The sequence below is a fragment of the Gopherus flavomarginatus genome, chromosome 19 (assembly GCF_025201925.1).
Source record: "Gopherus flavomarginatus isolate rGopFla2 chromosome 19, rGopFla2.mat.asm, whole genome shotgun sequence".
Taxonomy (NCBI): Eukaryota; Metazoa; Chordata; order Testudines; family Testudinidae; genus Gopherus; species Gopherus flavomarginatus.
This window is the reverse complement of record NC_066635.1, coordinates 8577090-8591109: the sequence shown is the minus strand read 5'-3', so window position 1 is coordinate 8591109 and position 14020 is coordinate 8577090. Positions and strand designations below refer to the sequence as shown.

Below are 14020 nucleotides of genomic sequence, written 5' to 3'. Positions count from 1 at the left end.
CTCTGCTTCCACTATCACCACTTTGTTTATGGATAGGACCTATATTAATTGTGACATTCATTACAGCAGAAGAGTAATTTTAAAACAAAACACTAGTACTTTTATAGCAGTGGTAGGAGGGTATTTGATAAGACTCATTTTTGTAGGTAGGATTGTGCAATTTGAAACCTGAAGTATTTGACATTGTTTCTTAAAATTGAAACTCCTAGCAGATATGGAAGGTAAAGGGTCTATCTGGTATGTTAACAAAATTCTTTCTATCAAATTTACCTTCCTTATTTGGCTTAGGCTTTATTTACCTGTCTCAATCTATTGTGGCATTGTCGGATTAGTCTTTATGCCAACATCTATGCAGTGAGGTTAGACAATGTCTGGCTTTCCAAAGTTGTCTCAGTACATGAGAATCTCATTAAAGTAACATGCAGGATTTGAAACGCAGTCCAAGGACTAAATTAAACCTTCCACATTTACAGGAGACAATGTGCTCACCTAATGAGCCCAGTTGGCAATTTCATTTGCAAGTTTCTCTTTTACTTCCTATCAGTGGCTTGTTTTCTCTCTTCTGAGGGACCGTGTTGCTAAAACAACTTTTTTTGTCAATCCTTGTCAAATCAGTCTGCAAATGCTGATTTGGTAGCAAATTGACCTTGCATGATGTGTTGTGTTTCCTCAGATCTTGCAGAAAGTGCTGCATGGATGCAGTGAGAGCATGTTGGGAACAATGGCACTGACTGCCTGTCAGTTTATGGAGGAACCTGGAATGGCAATCCAAGTGCGGGAATCAAAACATCCTTATAACAACAATACTAACTTTGAGGTAATTTACATATCTTATAGTGCAGTGAGTATGCACAGGTTGTGCATGAATTGAAGACATTGGGTGGGATTCTCCAAAGCACCTAGGTGGCTTATGGAGCCCAAGTCCTGTTGCCTTTCACTGGGTTCAGGCAATGGGACTTGTGTTCCTAACCTGTTGAGGCACTCCTGGAAATTCTCACTCATGACCTTTCAGTTAACAGGGCATAATTTAAGTTTCACCTTGTACAAGAATATATAAGTAAGGCTCCCACTCAGTGAGGTGCTTAAGTGTGTGCCTCAGTTAAGCATATGTTTAAAGCTAAACATGTGCTGAAGTACTTTGCTGAATTTTATGGGTTTAATAGGCAACAAATTGTACTTTCATCCAAGATCCTGTTTCAACAAGCATCTCAAATTCTTGAGGCATCAGTAAAAAATTAAGTGTGAAACGTCTTTCTGTGTTTTTAGTTTTGGGCTACCTTTCCTCTACACAGAGTCTTAATGATTCTCTTTTCCTGATATTAGTTGGCAGCATCATACTAGTTAGAGAGTAAAAGGCAGTCATCTCTTCTAGGAGAGCACCATGAGTGACATCTCCTCAGTGTCCCACGTTGGGCAAAGAGATGAAGCAAAGAAAGGGGGCAGGTGGATAGAATAAAGAGGAATGTCCCCGGAGCCCAGAAATTGTCATGGCAACCCTGGGAGTTTCCTTAGCTTTTGTATGCAGTAGGAATTCTGTTGACACTTTTTTTTAGTGCATGTAATACTATCCTTTAAGATGTGCCCTAGAGGTCAGTATCTTGGAAACTGGCCTTCTGGAGTGCATCAGTTCACAGACAAACAATATAACTGCTTATTTAAGCATGAGCACTATTAGAAATTAGATTCTTGTATGTAGTTGGCAGTGTCGACAGCACTCTGCACTCTTTGAACTAGCCCACGACCAAACTAATGAAGACCCTTAAATAGAGATATCATAATCTTTGTTATGCCTTATTTGAAATCTGCCTTTTGAGTATTTGTATACAGACACAGTGCAATGATATGGATGTCATCTGTTTGCCTTCCGCAGGATAAAGTTCACATCCCTGGTGCTATCTATCTCTCAATCAAATTTGACTCTCAGTGTAATACAGAAGAAGGTTGTGATGAATTAATCATGTCCAGCAGCAGTGATTTTCAACAGGATCGGCACAGTTTCAGTGGGTCTCTGCAGAAGTGGACTGATTTTGAGCTTCCAGGTAAATGGGCTGTATAGATATACCATGTATGTGAGTGCAAACAAGTGTAGAGAGCGACTGATAAGACCAAGATCTTAACGTCCGTTATATCCCCTGATGTTTGTGGCATGCATGGAAAAACTCCTCTTATCCCATCCCCTCTTTGCTCCAATACATTTTGTGTTCTCCATTTGCTTTGTAGAACTAGCCTGAAAAGCAACAAGATGAAAGTCAATAAAGACAAGTGCAAACTACTACACTTAGGAAGGAAAAATAAAATATGCAAATACAAAATGTGCAATAACTGGCTAGGCAGAGTACTACTGAGAAAGATTTAGGGTTATAATGAATCACAAATTCAATGCAAGCCAACAGTGTGATACAGTTGTGCCAAAGTCTCCTAGTTCTGGGGTGTATTAACAGAAGCTTTGTGTACAATGTAGGAGGTAATTGTTCCACTCTGCTTGGCACTGGTAAGGTCTCAACTGGAGTATTGTGTCCAAATCTGGGCAACTAAATGGGAGGGAGTCCAGAAGAGAGCAACAAAAATATAAAAAAAGGTTTTTAAAAACGGATCTGTGAGGAAAAGTTTAAAAAAAAAAAAAGGTCATGGGGACATGTTTAGTGTTGAGGAAAGAAGATGGAGAGGGGACCTGATTAGTCTTCAGATATGTTAAGAGCTGTTACAAAGATGAATTCCTCTGTGTCTACTGAAGGTAGGTCAAGAATTAATTGGCTTAATCTTCAGCAAAGGAGATTTAGGTTAGATATTAGGAAAAGCTTTCTAACTAGGATAGCTAAGCACTGGAACAGGTTACCAAGGCAGGTTGTGGAATTCCCATCATTGGAGGTTTCCAAGAACAAGTTAGATCAACACCTGTCAGGGATGGTCTAGATATGTTTGCCCCGCTTCAGTACACAGGGTTGGACTAGATAACCTCTCCCAAGGTCTGTTCCAGTCCTTTATTTCTATGACTCTGTGATTGGACTCATTTTGCAAGCTATGCACTAACTTGACTATTGACTTATTGAGTCTCCTAGCATAGACTTCTGCTGCAGCATGGCAAGGGCTTTCTAACTTGGAGCACTGGTGGCAGCTATAAGTAACCAAGCAGATAGAGGTCTTTTGTATTTGGGATTATATCTTGATGTCTACCTTGCCCTTTTATAAAGTCATAGCTTGAATATAAAAACAGCAAGGACTTCTTGGATTGCTCCACATTCTGATCATAAAATTGTTAAACTTTTTGAAAACTCTACGTGAATTGAAGGGTTTACTTGTCACCAACTCTGAGTGGCCAAATTACAACAGTTTAATTCCTGTAGTGGAAGTCTGCAGTTCTGCACTGCTTTTCTGACAAGTCATTTCAGAGCATCATCCCAGAAGTTATGTGAATAGCTAAGTGTCACGTGCCACTTATGGACATGGCATGGAAGCAAGAGCTGCTGACATTGAAATGAACAGCCATAGACACGTTACTTTATGTGCTGCCTTCCGTAGGCAGTACACCAAAGAGAAGGGGAAAAGAGAGCTTCCTGGAAAGGAGCCTCTTGAAAAACATCCTTTGTACAGAAAAGAGGTTTCAGAAGCTGAAGGACTTCCATCTGGTAATTAAAAGCAGTGATTGCTGCTTTAGTAACTTACTACTTTTTCTTGTTAATGTCCTGGAAATTCTGCTGGACATACAAGGGTTTTGGTTATCACATAAATATCTCATAAATCGTTGATCAGTTCTCAGTACTGTATATCTTTATTAATGTGCACTACAGTTTCCTAAATAACCCCCCACACTTGAATGAACCAACTGTCTGACAAAAAAATACAGAAAGCATTAATCTCTATGTGTAGTTTTATACACTGGTGGCAGCTGTTCTGCATTCTGGATGAGTCTCCCATTTGTCTTATGTTCTGTTCACTTTGGAATTACCAGAAGGGTAAGATGATTTCATCTGGAAACAAATTAGCTTAAAAATCTTTTCTGCTGTATTCCATTCTTCGTTATAGTACCTTATTGAGTTTCTGTTTTTTCCTAATGTGAATGGTTTTTTTCCTTCCCTGCTGCACAGGAGATACGTTGTATTATCGATTTACCTCTGACATGAGTAATACTGAATGGGGTTACAAGTTTACAGTGACAGCAGGTCACCTTGGAAGGTTCCAGACAGGTAAGCTCCATTCAGAGTGTGACCAAAGGGACATATTACAATTATTTTGATCCATGCTTTCACAATTTTTTTTGTATAAGTATTCCTTGGCCTGTACTTCTTTTTTTAGGTTGCTTAGCATAGGCTTTTTCCCCTCAAGTGTTCTTAAAAGGTGATATAGGGTTGTGACTTCATTCATTGTGTGACTTGGGTTTTGATGAGTGACTTCTATTCACACTGGCTCAACTTTGACAGCAGTATCTAAACTGCTGAAGCTTGAAAACACAGAGAGCAGTCACACACACAGTCTCTAGGATACTTGCCATAATTTGTTCTGGGTTTAACAGGCCACTTCAGAGTTGTTGTCAAAATGATAATCGTAAATGGAGGTAATTTAAGTTGTGTTTAAAGAATAATTATATCTGTTATGATGGACTGCTTCTGGTTTTCATTTTCAGATCCAGTGTGAAAGGCTTTGCTGGCTTATTTAATGATAATATTTTTAACAGTCTTCTGAAATATGCATCTGGATTGTGAATGCTTTGCAGTTAACTTAGGCCTGCTGTACCTCCATTTATTAACTAGGGCTCAAATTCTGTTGTCCTTCCCTGGGCAAAACTCTCATTGCAAATGTTAGAGGTAGGATTTTCAAAGATAGGTGTAAGGAATTTAGCCACATAACTCCCATTAATGTTTTTGCCCAAGAAAGGACTAAGGATGGCAGGGGTTGGCCCTTATTCTCTTTCTCCAGATCAAGTTTTGGTTTTTATGTCATTGTTTGTTTGTAACAATTCCAACTATATATGGGGAGAGGACAATTGTGCAGGTGAGTAGAATGTCTCCCTCCAGAAATAACAGATTCTATTCAATTCCAGGATTTGAGATTCTGAAACAAATGCTATCGGAGGAAAGGGTGGTTCCACATCTCCCACTAGCCAAAATCTGGGAATGGCAGGTAGGAGTAGCATGCCGCCAGATTGGGCACCAGCGTTTAAAGGCCATACACTTACTCCTGAAGATAGTGCAATGCAGCAACCACAGGTAAACACATTGCTACACATTGTACACTAAACATGCCTTTAAGGAGAGGGTTTGCTAAATTCAAGTCAAGGCAGAGCCAGAGAATCATAATTGAAAGTTGACACTATAGTTTGTGGTATCTGTGGTATTGATGGGTATTAGCAATGGCTTGCTAGCCAAAAACGGTTGAAGTAGTGATGTTCTGAAAACCATTTTTTTTTCTAGATGGCTTTTTCAAAGATTCTGTGGAACAAATCCCTTAGTCAGAATAAGTCAGATTCCATGTTGATTGTATTAAAATAAATTTAAGGATCCAAGGGTGAGTCTCCTTAGTTAAAATGAGGAGATCAAGAACAAAGTGCAGAAAAAACATTGCCAGATTCAGTATTGCAATAAGGGTGGTAACTGTCTTTGATTTGTGCCAGTGCAAGCTGTATAAATGGGGCTATAGCTTCAGGTGAGTTAATGCTTGATTCTGGGTGGCAGAGGTGATTGTGCTGGGCAGAAGTAGACAGTTGGTTAATATATGGACCCTCACTTCAGTTATAATGTTCAACTAAGTAAAATCCTGAAGGCGCCAGAAACCTCTTGCTTTTTCTAGCTCAAAGGATGCAGAAGTGTTGTTTGATGTGTATATATAAAAATATTTTTGTAGCAATTTTAGACAATGACACATAAAATTTGTATGAATCGTGAATTTTGATACCTTAGCCCACATTCAAGTCCGAACATCTGCAATTTTGCTAAAAGGTACATAGCCATTGTTCAGATATTTGTTACTGAATGTGTATCTAATTTCTCCTTACAGTTTGTGCTCGAAAAACTTGTGCCTTTGTCTGTGGGCAACAATTTAATGTAGGGTAAAAATCTTTATTATGGAAATAATACCCTAATACTATTTCAAATTTTCTTCTGTAGTACCCTGATCAAAGCCTCTGAAATTGAGTTCTCTTTTGATGAAGCCTTCTTTATGTATGTGTAGAAGAGACTATACAATACAGTCATGTTCTGAATGGGAATGTGAGGAAAGGCAGGACTGGAAACCCTGTTACTTGCAAAGTGATACTAATTACCTATACTTATGTTAAAAAAAAATGGAGACACCCTTTCTGCTTATAGTTTAGACTTGCAAAGTTCTAACCAGTGGAATCAAGGCATTTAATGAAGTGCTGCATTAATTTATTTCAAAGACCCCAATTCAGCAGTTCTTCCTTATTCAGCAAGTGCTTTAGACTTGCTTAAATCCATGAAAGTGTCTAATGTGAACCACAGACATAAGAGCGTTGCTGCATAGAGGGGAAGAAATTAGTCATGTGCTTAAATGCTTTGAGCTTGGATCAAAAAAAAGCTAGGGATCTTAAACTTCTAGGATGGCGTTTTCATTTAGCTGCTACATTTCTGTAACGAAGTACTTCAAAACCCAAGTCTACCTTTGTAATCAGCTTCTTGTTACATGCTTCATAGTGCTGTCAGGAAATGATCATTAGGTTTCAGCTCCTTTGAAAATATTGTTGTTCTTGTCAAAAATGGAGACATTAATCTGAGTTACCCTCATTCCACTTAAATGACTGTTGGTTTGTTTCTTAAGGGACTGTGACCTCACCTTGTTAAAGCCACTCTGGCAGCTTTTCACCCATATGGAAAATAACCTGTGCCATGACATGACCAAGGCTGGTATTCTTCTTCTTCCTCTTCATCGTGCACTTACGGAACTCTTCTTCGTTACAGAGAGCAGAATGAATGTAAGCAATCCATTTACCCATATGCTCCCCTTCTCCAGCAATTGTTAGACTGCTTTCTGGCTCCTCAGCTCAAATAGGTCAGGATTTCGTAGGCACCAGACAGGTTGGAAACATTTTCCCTTGTGGAGTTCAATATCAGGTTCTAATATAGGGACATATACCTGTACTATGCTACCTCCTTATCTATTATACAACCTTAAATAATGGGCACATTTCTTCCTAAGGTACTAAAAGCGGAATATTCTAAGACTCTACCTATGCTCAGGGGAGAGCTGGGTTTGATAACCATTTGAAAACATAGTTTAAATGTGGCACTCTCTCTGGGCTGGATTTGAACACTGTATGCTATCAGTATAGACGGGGCCAATCTACATTGAAACCCAAAGTCAAAATTGTGCTCAAATCCTGTAATCTTGAGCGTAACTATAGACCAACTGGGGGAGCTATAGGCCTATCAGCTTAATTTTAATACCTGGAAAGATGCTGGAACAAATTATTGAACAATCAATTTGGAAGCACCTAGAGGATAATGGGGTTATAAGTAATAGCCAGTATGAATTTGCTGAAAACAAATCATGCCATGCCAAACCAACCTAACTGCCTTCTTTGACAGGGTTCCTGGCCTAGTGGATAGGGGGAAAGCAGTAGATGTGATTATATCTTGACTTTAGTAAGTCTTGTGGTTCAGCGCCACATGACATTCTCGTAAGCAAACTAGGGAAATGTGGTATAGATGAAATTACTATAAGGTGAGTGCAAAACTGGTTAAAAGGCTGCACTGAGAGTAGTTACCAGTGGTTTGCTGTCCAGACTGGGGAGATGTATCTAGTGAGGTCCAGCACAGGTTTGTCCTGGATCCAGTACTATTCAAGGTCATCATTAATGACTTAGATAATGAAGTGGAGACTGTGCATACAAAGTGTGCGGATGACACCAAGCAGGGCTGGGGTTCTAGTTCTTTGGCGGATAGAATTAGATTTCGCAACGGCCTTGACAAATTGGAGAATTGATCTGCAAACAAGATGAAATTAAATCAAGACAAGTACAAGGATTTGAGAAGGAAAAATCAAATGTACAACTACAAAATGGGAAATAACTGGCTAGGCAGTAGTACTGCCAAAGAGGATTTAGGGGATATAGTGCATCACAAATTTTAATGTGAATCAACAATATGATGCAGTTGCAAAAATATCTGTTGTTGTTCTGGGGTGGATTGATAGGACTGTAGTATGTAAGAAATGGGAGGTAATTGTCCAACTCTGATCCTCACTGGTGAGGTCCCAGCTGGAGTATTATGTCCCGTTCTGGGCATCACTCTTTAAATAATTAAAAGGTCAAAGAAACTCAACATGTTTAGTCTTGAGAAAAGAAGACTGAGGGAAGACTTAATGACAGTCTTTAAATATTTTAAGTGCTGTTATAAATATTTCTCTCCATGTCCACTGAAGCTAGGACAAGAAGTGAATAAAGAAGCAAGGGAGATTTTAAGTTAGTTAGAAACTTTTTCATAATATCTAAGAGTCGCTAAGCTCTGGGATAGTCTTCCAAGGAAGGTTGTGGAATTCCCGTCATTGGAGGCTGTAAGAATAGGTTGACAAACACTTGTCAGGGATGGTCTGTGTATGTGCAGAATGCTGGACTTGGTAACTTTTCAAGGTCCCTTTTAGCCCTATATTTCTATGGGTTTGTGAAAATGTTGATGAATTGGCTCTGTAGATCTTATGGAGAGTGGAATGCTAATGCTGATCTGTAGAATAACGTTACTAAAAACACCTTGCTAAAGCAATCTCACTGAGCATGTTTCTGGCTTCAGGAGCTTGGATCTCTACAGGACTACTTGCTTGCCTTAAATACTGAAGAGCATCTTCATCGTTGCACAGCACAGGTAAAAAAAAAACCAAAACCAAAAAATCCCTCTCCAAAGTACCTCTTCTGCTCTGTCCTGCATTAGACAGCCAGTCATTCCTGATTGCGGGATAGGCTTTTATTTCCCATAGAGATATAGTCACTGTTAGCGCAAGATCCCAAAATTCAATTTCACTGGTTTAAATAATGATTCCTTAGATGTGAAAGGCTAATGCCCTGATCCATGTACCATCTGTTCCCTCTTCACACCCATCCCAATCTGACATTCATATTTCAATGTAGTTGGTTACAAAAAGAGCTTAGTTTCAGATTGTGGAACTACAGCCCCACTGCATGAAAAACAAAATCAATGTGAAATAGCAGGGGGAGGAAATGGCAGCCACCAACTGATTCAAGTCACCTAACTCAATGTTATCTGTCAAGTGAGTGGTCTACCATGTGAATTTAATCAGCAAGAAAACTGCCTTGTAAGTTTTTATATCAACCTTGCAAAACTGATGGAAATTTACAAGCCCAGGCATAAAATTTAGTTGTCTGTTTATTAGTATGGTGGTTTTCAATGGAAAAAAAAGTATTTACTCTCCTATTTTAAAATTTTTTACCTTTCCCAGATAATCTGTGTAGTCTTGCAAGATTGGTGTAGATCCAGCACTATCTGTATCTTCCTTCCTGACACCATTGTTTGGGTCCCCTTGAGCTCCTGCTAAATGAAACTACTCACAAATGATGTCCTCCTTTATTGATAGCCACCCAAGAATATTATTACAGATAATGGCAGTTGAGTGGATCTGAGTTATCAAAACCAAAACTCATGTCCCACATCAGGTTTTCTGCATTCCTTCTCCTATCACTTAAGTCATATAGAGGCCAATTCTGCTCCCACTGAATTCAGGGGAGCTTCCTTACTGAATTCAATATTAGCAGCCCGTGGGCCCGGAAGAGTTATCTTTTTCCAGACACTTCCTGAATTCACAAAAAGAACAGGAGTACTTGTGGCACCTTAGAGACTAACAAGAGGAACTCAGTTTTGCTCTCCCAACGTCTCTGTGGCATCTCCAGCTTCCTTCTTAACCCTCAGCTCATTTGATGTGAGACAACTCCTTTATCTTAGTAAAACCCACTGTCCATTTAGAAGTGATACCACAATGGGATTTGCCTGGTACATCCACCTTAACTGACTTGTCCTCTACATAAGCAAAGCTTTAGCAGATGGGAGGCATCCGGACAATCGGAAATGCAGTTGGTTTTTTGTTAAGCATCCAGACCTTGTTGGATGCATGACAGTTTACTTCATTGCCAGAAGATAATCAGATGGATAGAGAACAGACTATTCCTATGTCTGTTAAACTCACAGCAATAGAGGGTGGCTTTTTAGAACTTAAAGTAACCATTACTTGATGGTGATAATATTTGTGATGCTTAACTTTCTTTTCTTCCTCCCCTCCAGGCCCTGAAAAACATTGCTGCTATCAGCCTTGCCATTAACTATCCAAACAAATCAACAAGTTTCTGGAATGTTTAATACTGGCTCATGGCCGGAGTGCATGTCATAGAATAGTTTGTCCATAGAAACCTTGGAACAAACATCATCACTCTATTCAGGAAAAGTTCCTTCAGCTTCAGCATATGGGTACTCTGCAGCCTTCCTTCCTTCCACTTTGATGTAGAATTTGTAAAAATAAAAGCGCACTTCAAAGAAAAAGCACATTTTGAAGTAACTCACGCATCACCTACAGTTACATACGCACATATTGTAGCATGTTAAAGTAAACAGAAAAGTATTTTTTTATTCAGAGTGTGAACGGGAGAAGATTTCTGAAGTATGAGAATGGAGAAGGCTATCTGTTCCAAGTAAAACCGAGTGACTATAACTGGAAGGGATAGCTTGAAAAGTTTTGGTGAACTTATGCTGGTGCCACCGGCAGCATCTATTTTTCACTGCAAGTAAAATTGGTGAAGAGGAATCTTGGTGGACTGTGTAAGAGTAAAAATGGCCCACTCTTGAAACCTGCCATGTTTCACTTTTGCTTTGAAAGGCACTACCCATGGAGAAAATCTTGCAGCAACTAACTCATTACTGAACTTTAGGTTTTAAAACAAATATAGAGAGATTCAAAGGGCAGTTAAGATTCCAATGGCAGAGCACCCTTCTGACAGGTGAAAGCCTCTATTCTTTTGGTTTGATCAACTGATCTTACTCTACATTGTCTTAAATATGTACAATGCATTGTTCTGGTTTAGTTCAGAAATCACAATGGCTCCCTTGGAGTAGCTTTCGAAGAGATGGTATGAGAAGCGGAGAAGCACTGGCTGTGATGCATAACTTATATATTTCTCAAAGATGGCATCTTATCAAGAAATTACTCATGGCATATTCTTTGCTACTGGTGACCCAGGAGCTCCTTCTGGTGAACACTGGGAAACCCTGATTCCCAGCATCAAGGGATGATGGGAGGGGGGGGTTAGTGATTAACCCAATTTATCTCATATAGCAATAACTGCATTACTCCTGCTGAATGTGGAATAAATAGCAGACCTCTGTGTTGAAATAAATTGGCTTTAATCTTGCCCAAATTTGCTGGTTATTCCATTTCCAAAGAAGACTGCAAAGAGCTTAAAGGGTTGTGGGGCTACATTTTGTGTGTGCTAATTGCCTGTTTGGTTTTGTTGAATGTAAAATCTGCAAAACTTTTATTGTGCTTAGATTCTTTTTCCCCAGAATGAAATGATGAAGAAAGCATAACCAGATGCATCTGTAGTAGAGACTGGAAAGCTGATCAAAATGGCATCAGGACAATGACTGTGTTTGAACTGAGTGTTGTGTTCACTGGCTTTATTTGTCCAAAAAGACCAGCGGCTAGCACTGTCCTATGTATAGGAGCCCTGCATTTAGGAATAGTCTATGGAATGGTGCTCTTCCAGCCACCGGGGACTGGGAGTATCTTAAAGGCGGTGCTATTTCCCTCTGGGAGGGAAATGTGCAATGTGCTTTAGTGCCCCCATGTTTTGGATGGTCGTTGGTGCTGCAGCCTTGGAAGTAGCTGATTGGCTCCTATTCCATTAGGAGAATGCAAGGCCAGTGCTGTTGTGGGAGAGAAGTTTAAATTGGAAAGAATACTCTGAATGAAGGGGTTAAAAACTGAAGACCCTCATTGGCCCCAGAAGTTGCAATCACTGTCTTCCGGAGATGGGATGGCTCTCGTAGTAAAAGCAAATCCCAGAGTGTAGGAAGAACTTGTCCTCTGCCCAAGTTTGGAAAAAGGCAGAGAAATGCATACTCGTCTGAAAACTTTCTTGCAGTGTAACATAATGAAAGTTCAGAGTGTGAACGAGAGAAGATTTCCTTTCCCTTTCCAGGGTGAGATACTGTTGAGTACTAAACATGAGATTTACTTGTATCGTAACTTTTAACTCATAGGTAAAGGAATTTGCAATCTTATTCTTTGGTTCCCTTTTAGTGATGTCTTTAAGTTTTGTAATCTGGCTGCAGGAGAGGCCAGGATCTTCCCTGATAAAACCAAATGCATGTCTCCTAACAGTGTGAACTCCTACTGGAGTATCTGGGGTGGGGGTGGGGTTATTACACCAAAACTATGATCATCTTCTGAAGTCCACTTTAATGAACAGTGTGTATTTTATCAAAGGGTCAGATGAGCATTTTAAAACTGCTGCTCTGGGACCATGTGGATTTCCTACACATTGTCTTGGAATAAGTCCCTGGCTAATTGGTAAATCCCTGGTGATAGGTTGATTGTGTCGTATGTAAGGCATGTGATGCGCTGTTGAGATCTGCCTAAGCTTATTTACAGAAAGCTTTTTTTTCCTCTTTTTACATCAGGTTTACAGACTATACAGAGATCCTTCACTGATCCTATTATGGCGTTTCCTCATTCTTATTCTTTTTCTGTTGCACTGTATTTTTACTTTCTATCTAACAATATGCACAAAGGTTGTAGGAATGACACAGGAATGGCCAAAGTTTCTATCTTAGGCATACCACTTACTACCCTTACCAGTCAGCCATCTTGCTCTCAAAGGGCTACAAGTGGCATTAGCTGCTACATATTCTTTCCACCCACTAGATGGAAGTGAAGGACTGTCCCCTGGCTTGACACTGAGTCTTTCACTGCCTTACAACTTGCTCCTTCATTGTGGGTTTTTAGGGGGCAAGAAATATTGATTTTTTTTTTCTATCATGTAAAAATGGGAGGAGGCATAACCAACCAAATTGAATATTTGTGACCAATAGCTCTTTGAAATCCTGCAGCAGTTCCAAGTGGATGCAGATGATTCTATGGAGTAGTACAAAGCTGGCTGGAAAACAGGTATGCTGAAGAAAAAAAATGTGCCTAATTAAAAACTGATTGTGTCCTGAATCACATATGATGTATTTAAAACAAATCACATTGTTCCTAATGATACATGTGACTTGTTTTCATTAAACACTTTAAAAGGTTTTTAATTTTTTTTTTCTTACGGGTTTACTACTTTGCAATTTTTATCGGTTTTGGTTGTTTGAAATAGATCAGACCTTTTAGATTTATTCCAGTTCAGCTCAACATGTAACAAGAAAGTTATAGATGTGGATAAAATATGCAAATGAAGAGAAATATATTGTAAAAATTCTATAAAAAGTACAACACTGTGTCTGTAGTTTTGTTTTTCTTTCTCTTACCGAAGATTGAATTTGCAGCAAGAGCTAGGGGTTTACTTTGAGTGTTAATCATTAGGGACAGGATTAATGTAAATAAACCTGCTTGTCCTCCTTAGTATTGTATAGCTGATATCACACTCTGCCACACAAACATCACATGAGGCTTGACTTAGGCCCCAGTCCTGCAACTGGTTCCATGTGGACTGACCCCTGTGCCTATATCAAGGCCCTTTGACTTCAGTGGGGGTCTGTCTGTGTGGATCCAGTTGTAGAGTTGGGCCACAATTTGTTTCAAGGTGGTGGTTCACGTCTTGTCTATGTTGAGAGACACTCCTGTGCCATAACCGCTCCCATACTGTAAATGGGAGGAGGTTGCTGGCAAGGGTAATTCTGCCCATTGGTCCATTAGAGCTGCCATTTGTTGGCCTTCTAAGCAAGTCTATTTATTTACACAGGCTTTTTCCTGAGAGGCTGGTTGGTGGGAACGTGAGGGCTTTTCCCTGGAGTGACAAGTTGGGAGTCTCCTCTGGCATTTGGCCAGTCTGGAAGTTGGTTTCCCCTTTTGTGCAAAGCCA

At 39.6% G+C, this 14020-nt stretch overlaps 1 protein-coding gene across 3 annotated transcripts in view; it reads left to right on the top strand.

Annotated features, from left to right (window-relative positions):
* The window catches only part of ZZEF1 (zinc finger ZZ-type and EF-hand domain containing 1), a 79283-nt gene extending 65847 nt beyond the window's left edge, over positions 1-13436 (top strand). For all 3 annotated transcript variants that reach the window (XM_050929529.1, XM_050929528.1, XM_050929527.1), the window contains 7 exons: positions 674-817; positions 1871-2039; positions 4086-4184; positions 5039-5204; positions 6772-6925; positions 8739-8810; positions 10239-13436. In XM_050929529.1, the coding sequence (XP_050785486.1) occupies positions 674-817; positions 1871-2039; positions 4086-4184; positions 5039-5204; positions 6772-6925; positions 8739-8810; positions 10239-10313 (879 nt within the window). In that variant the 3' untranslated portion in view covers positions 10314-13436. The remainder of the gene's footprint in view (positions 1-673; positions 818-1870; positions 2040-4085; positions 4185-5038; positions 5205-6771; positions 6926-8738; positions 8811-10238) is intronic.
* The last annotated feature ends 584 nt before the right edge of the window (positions 13437-14020 follow it).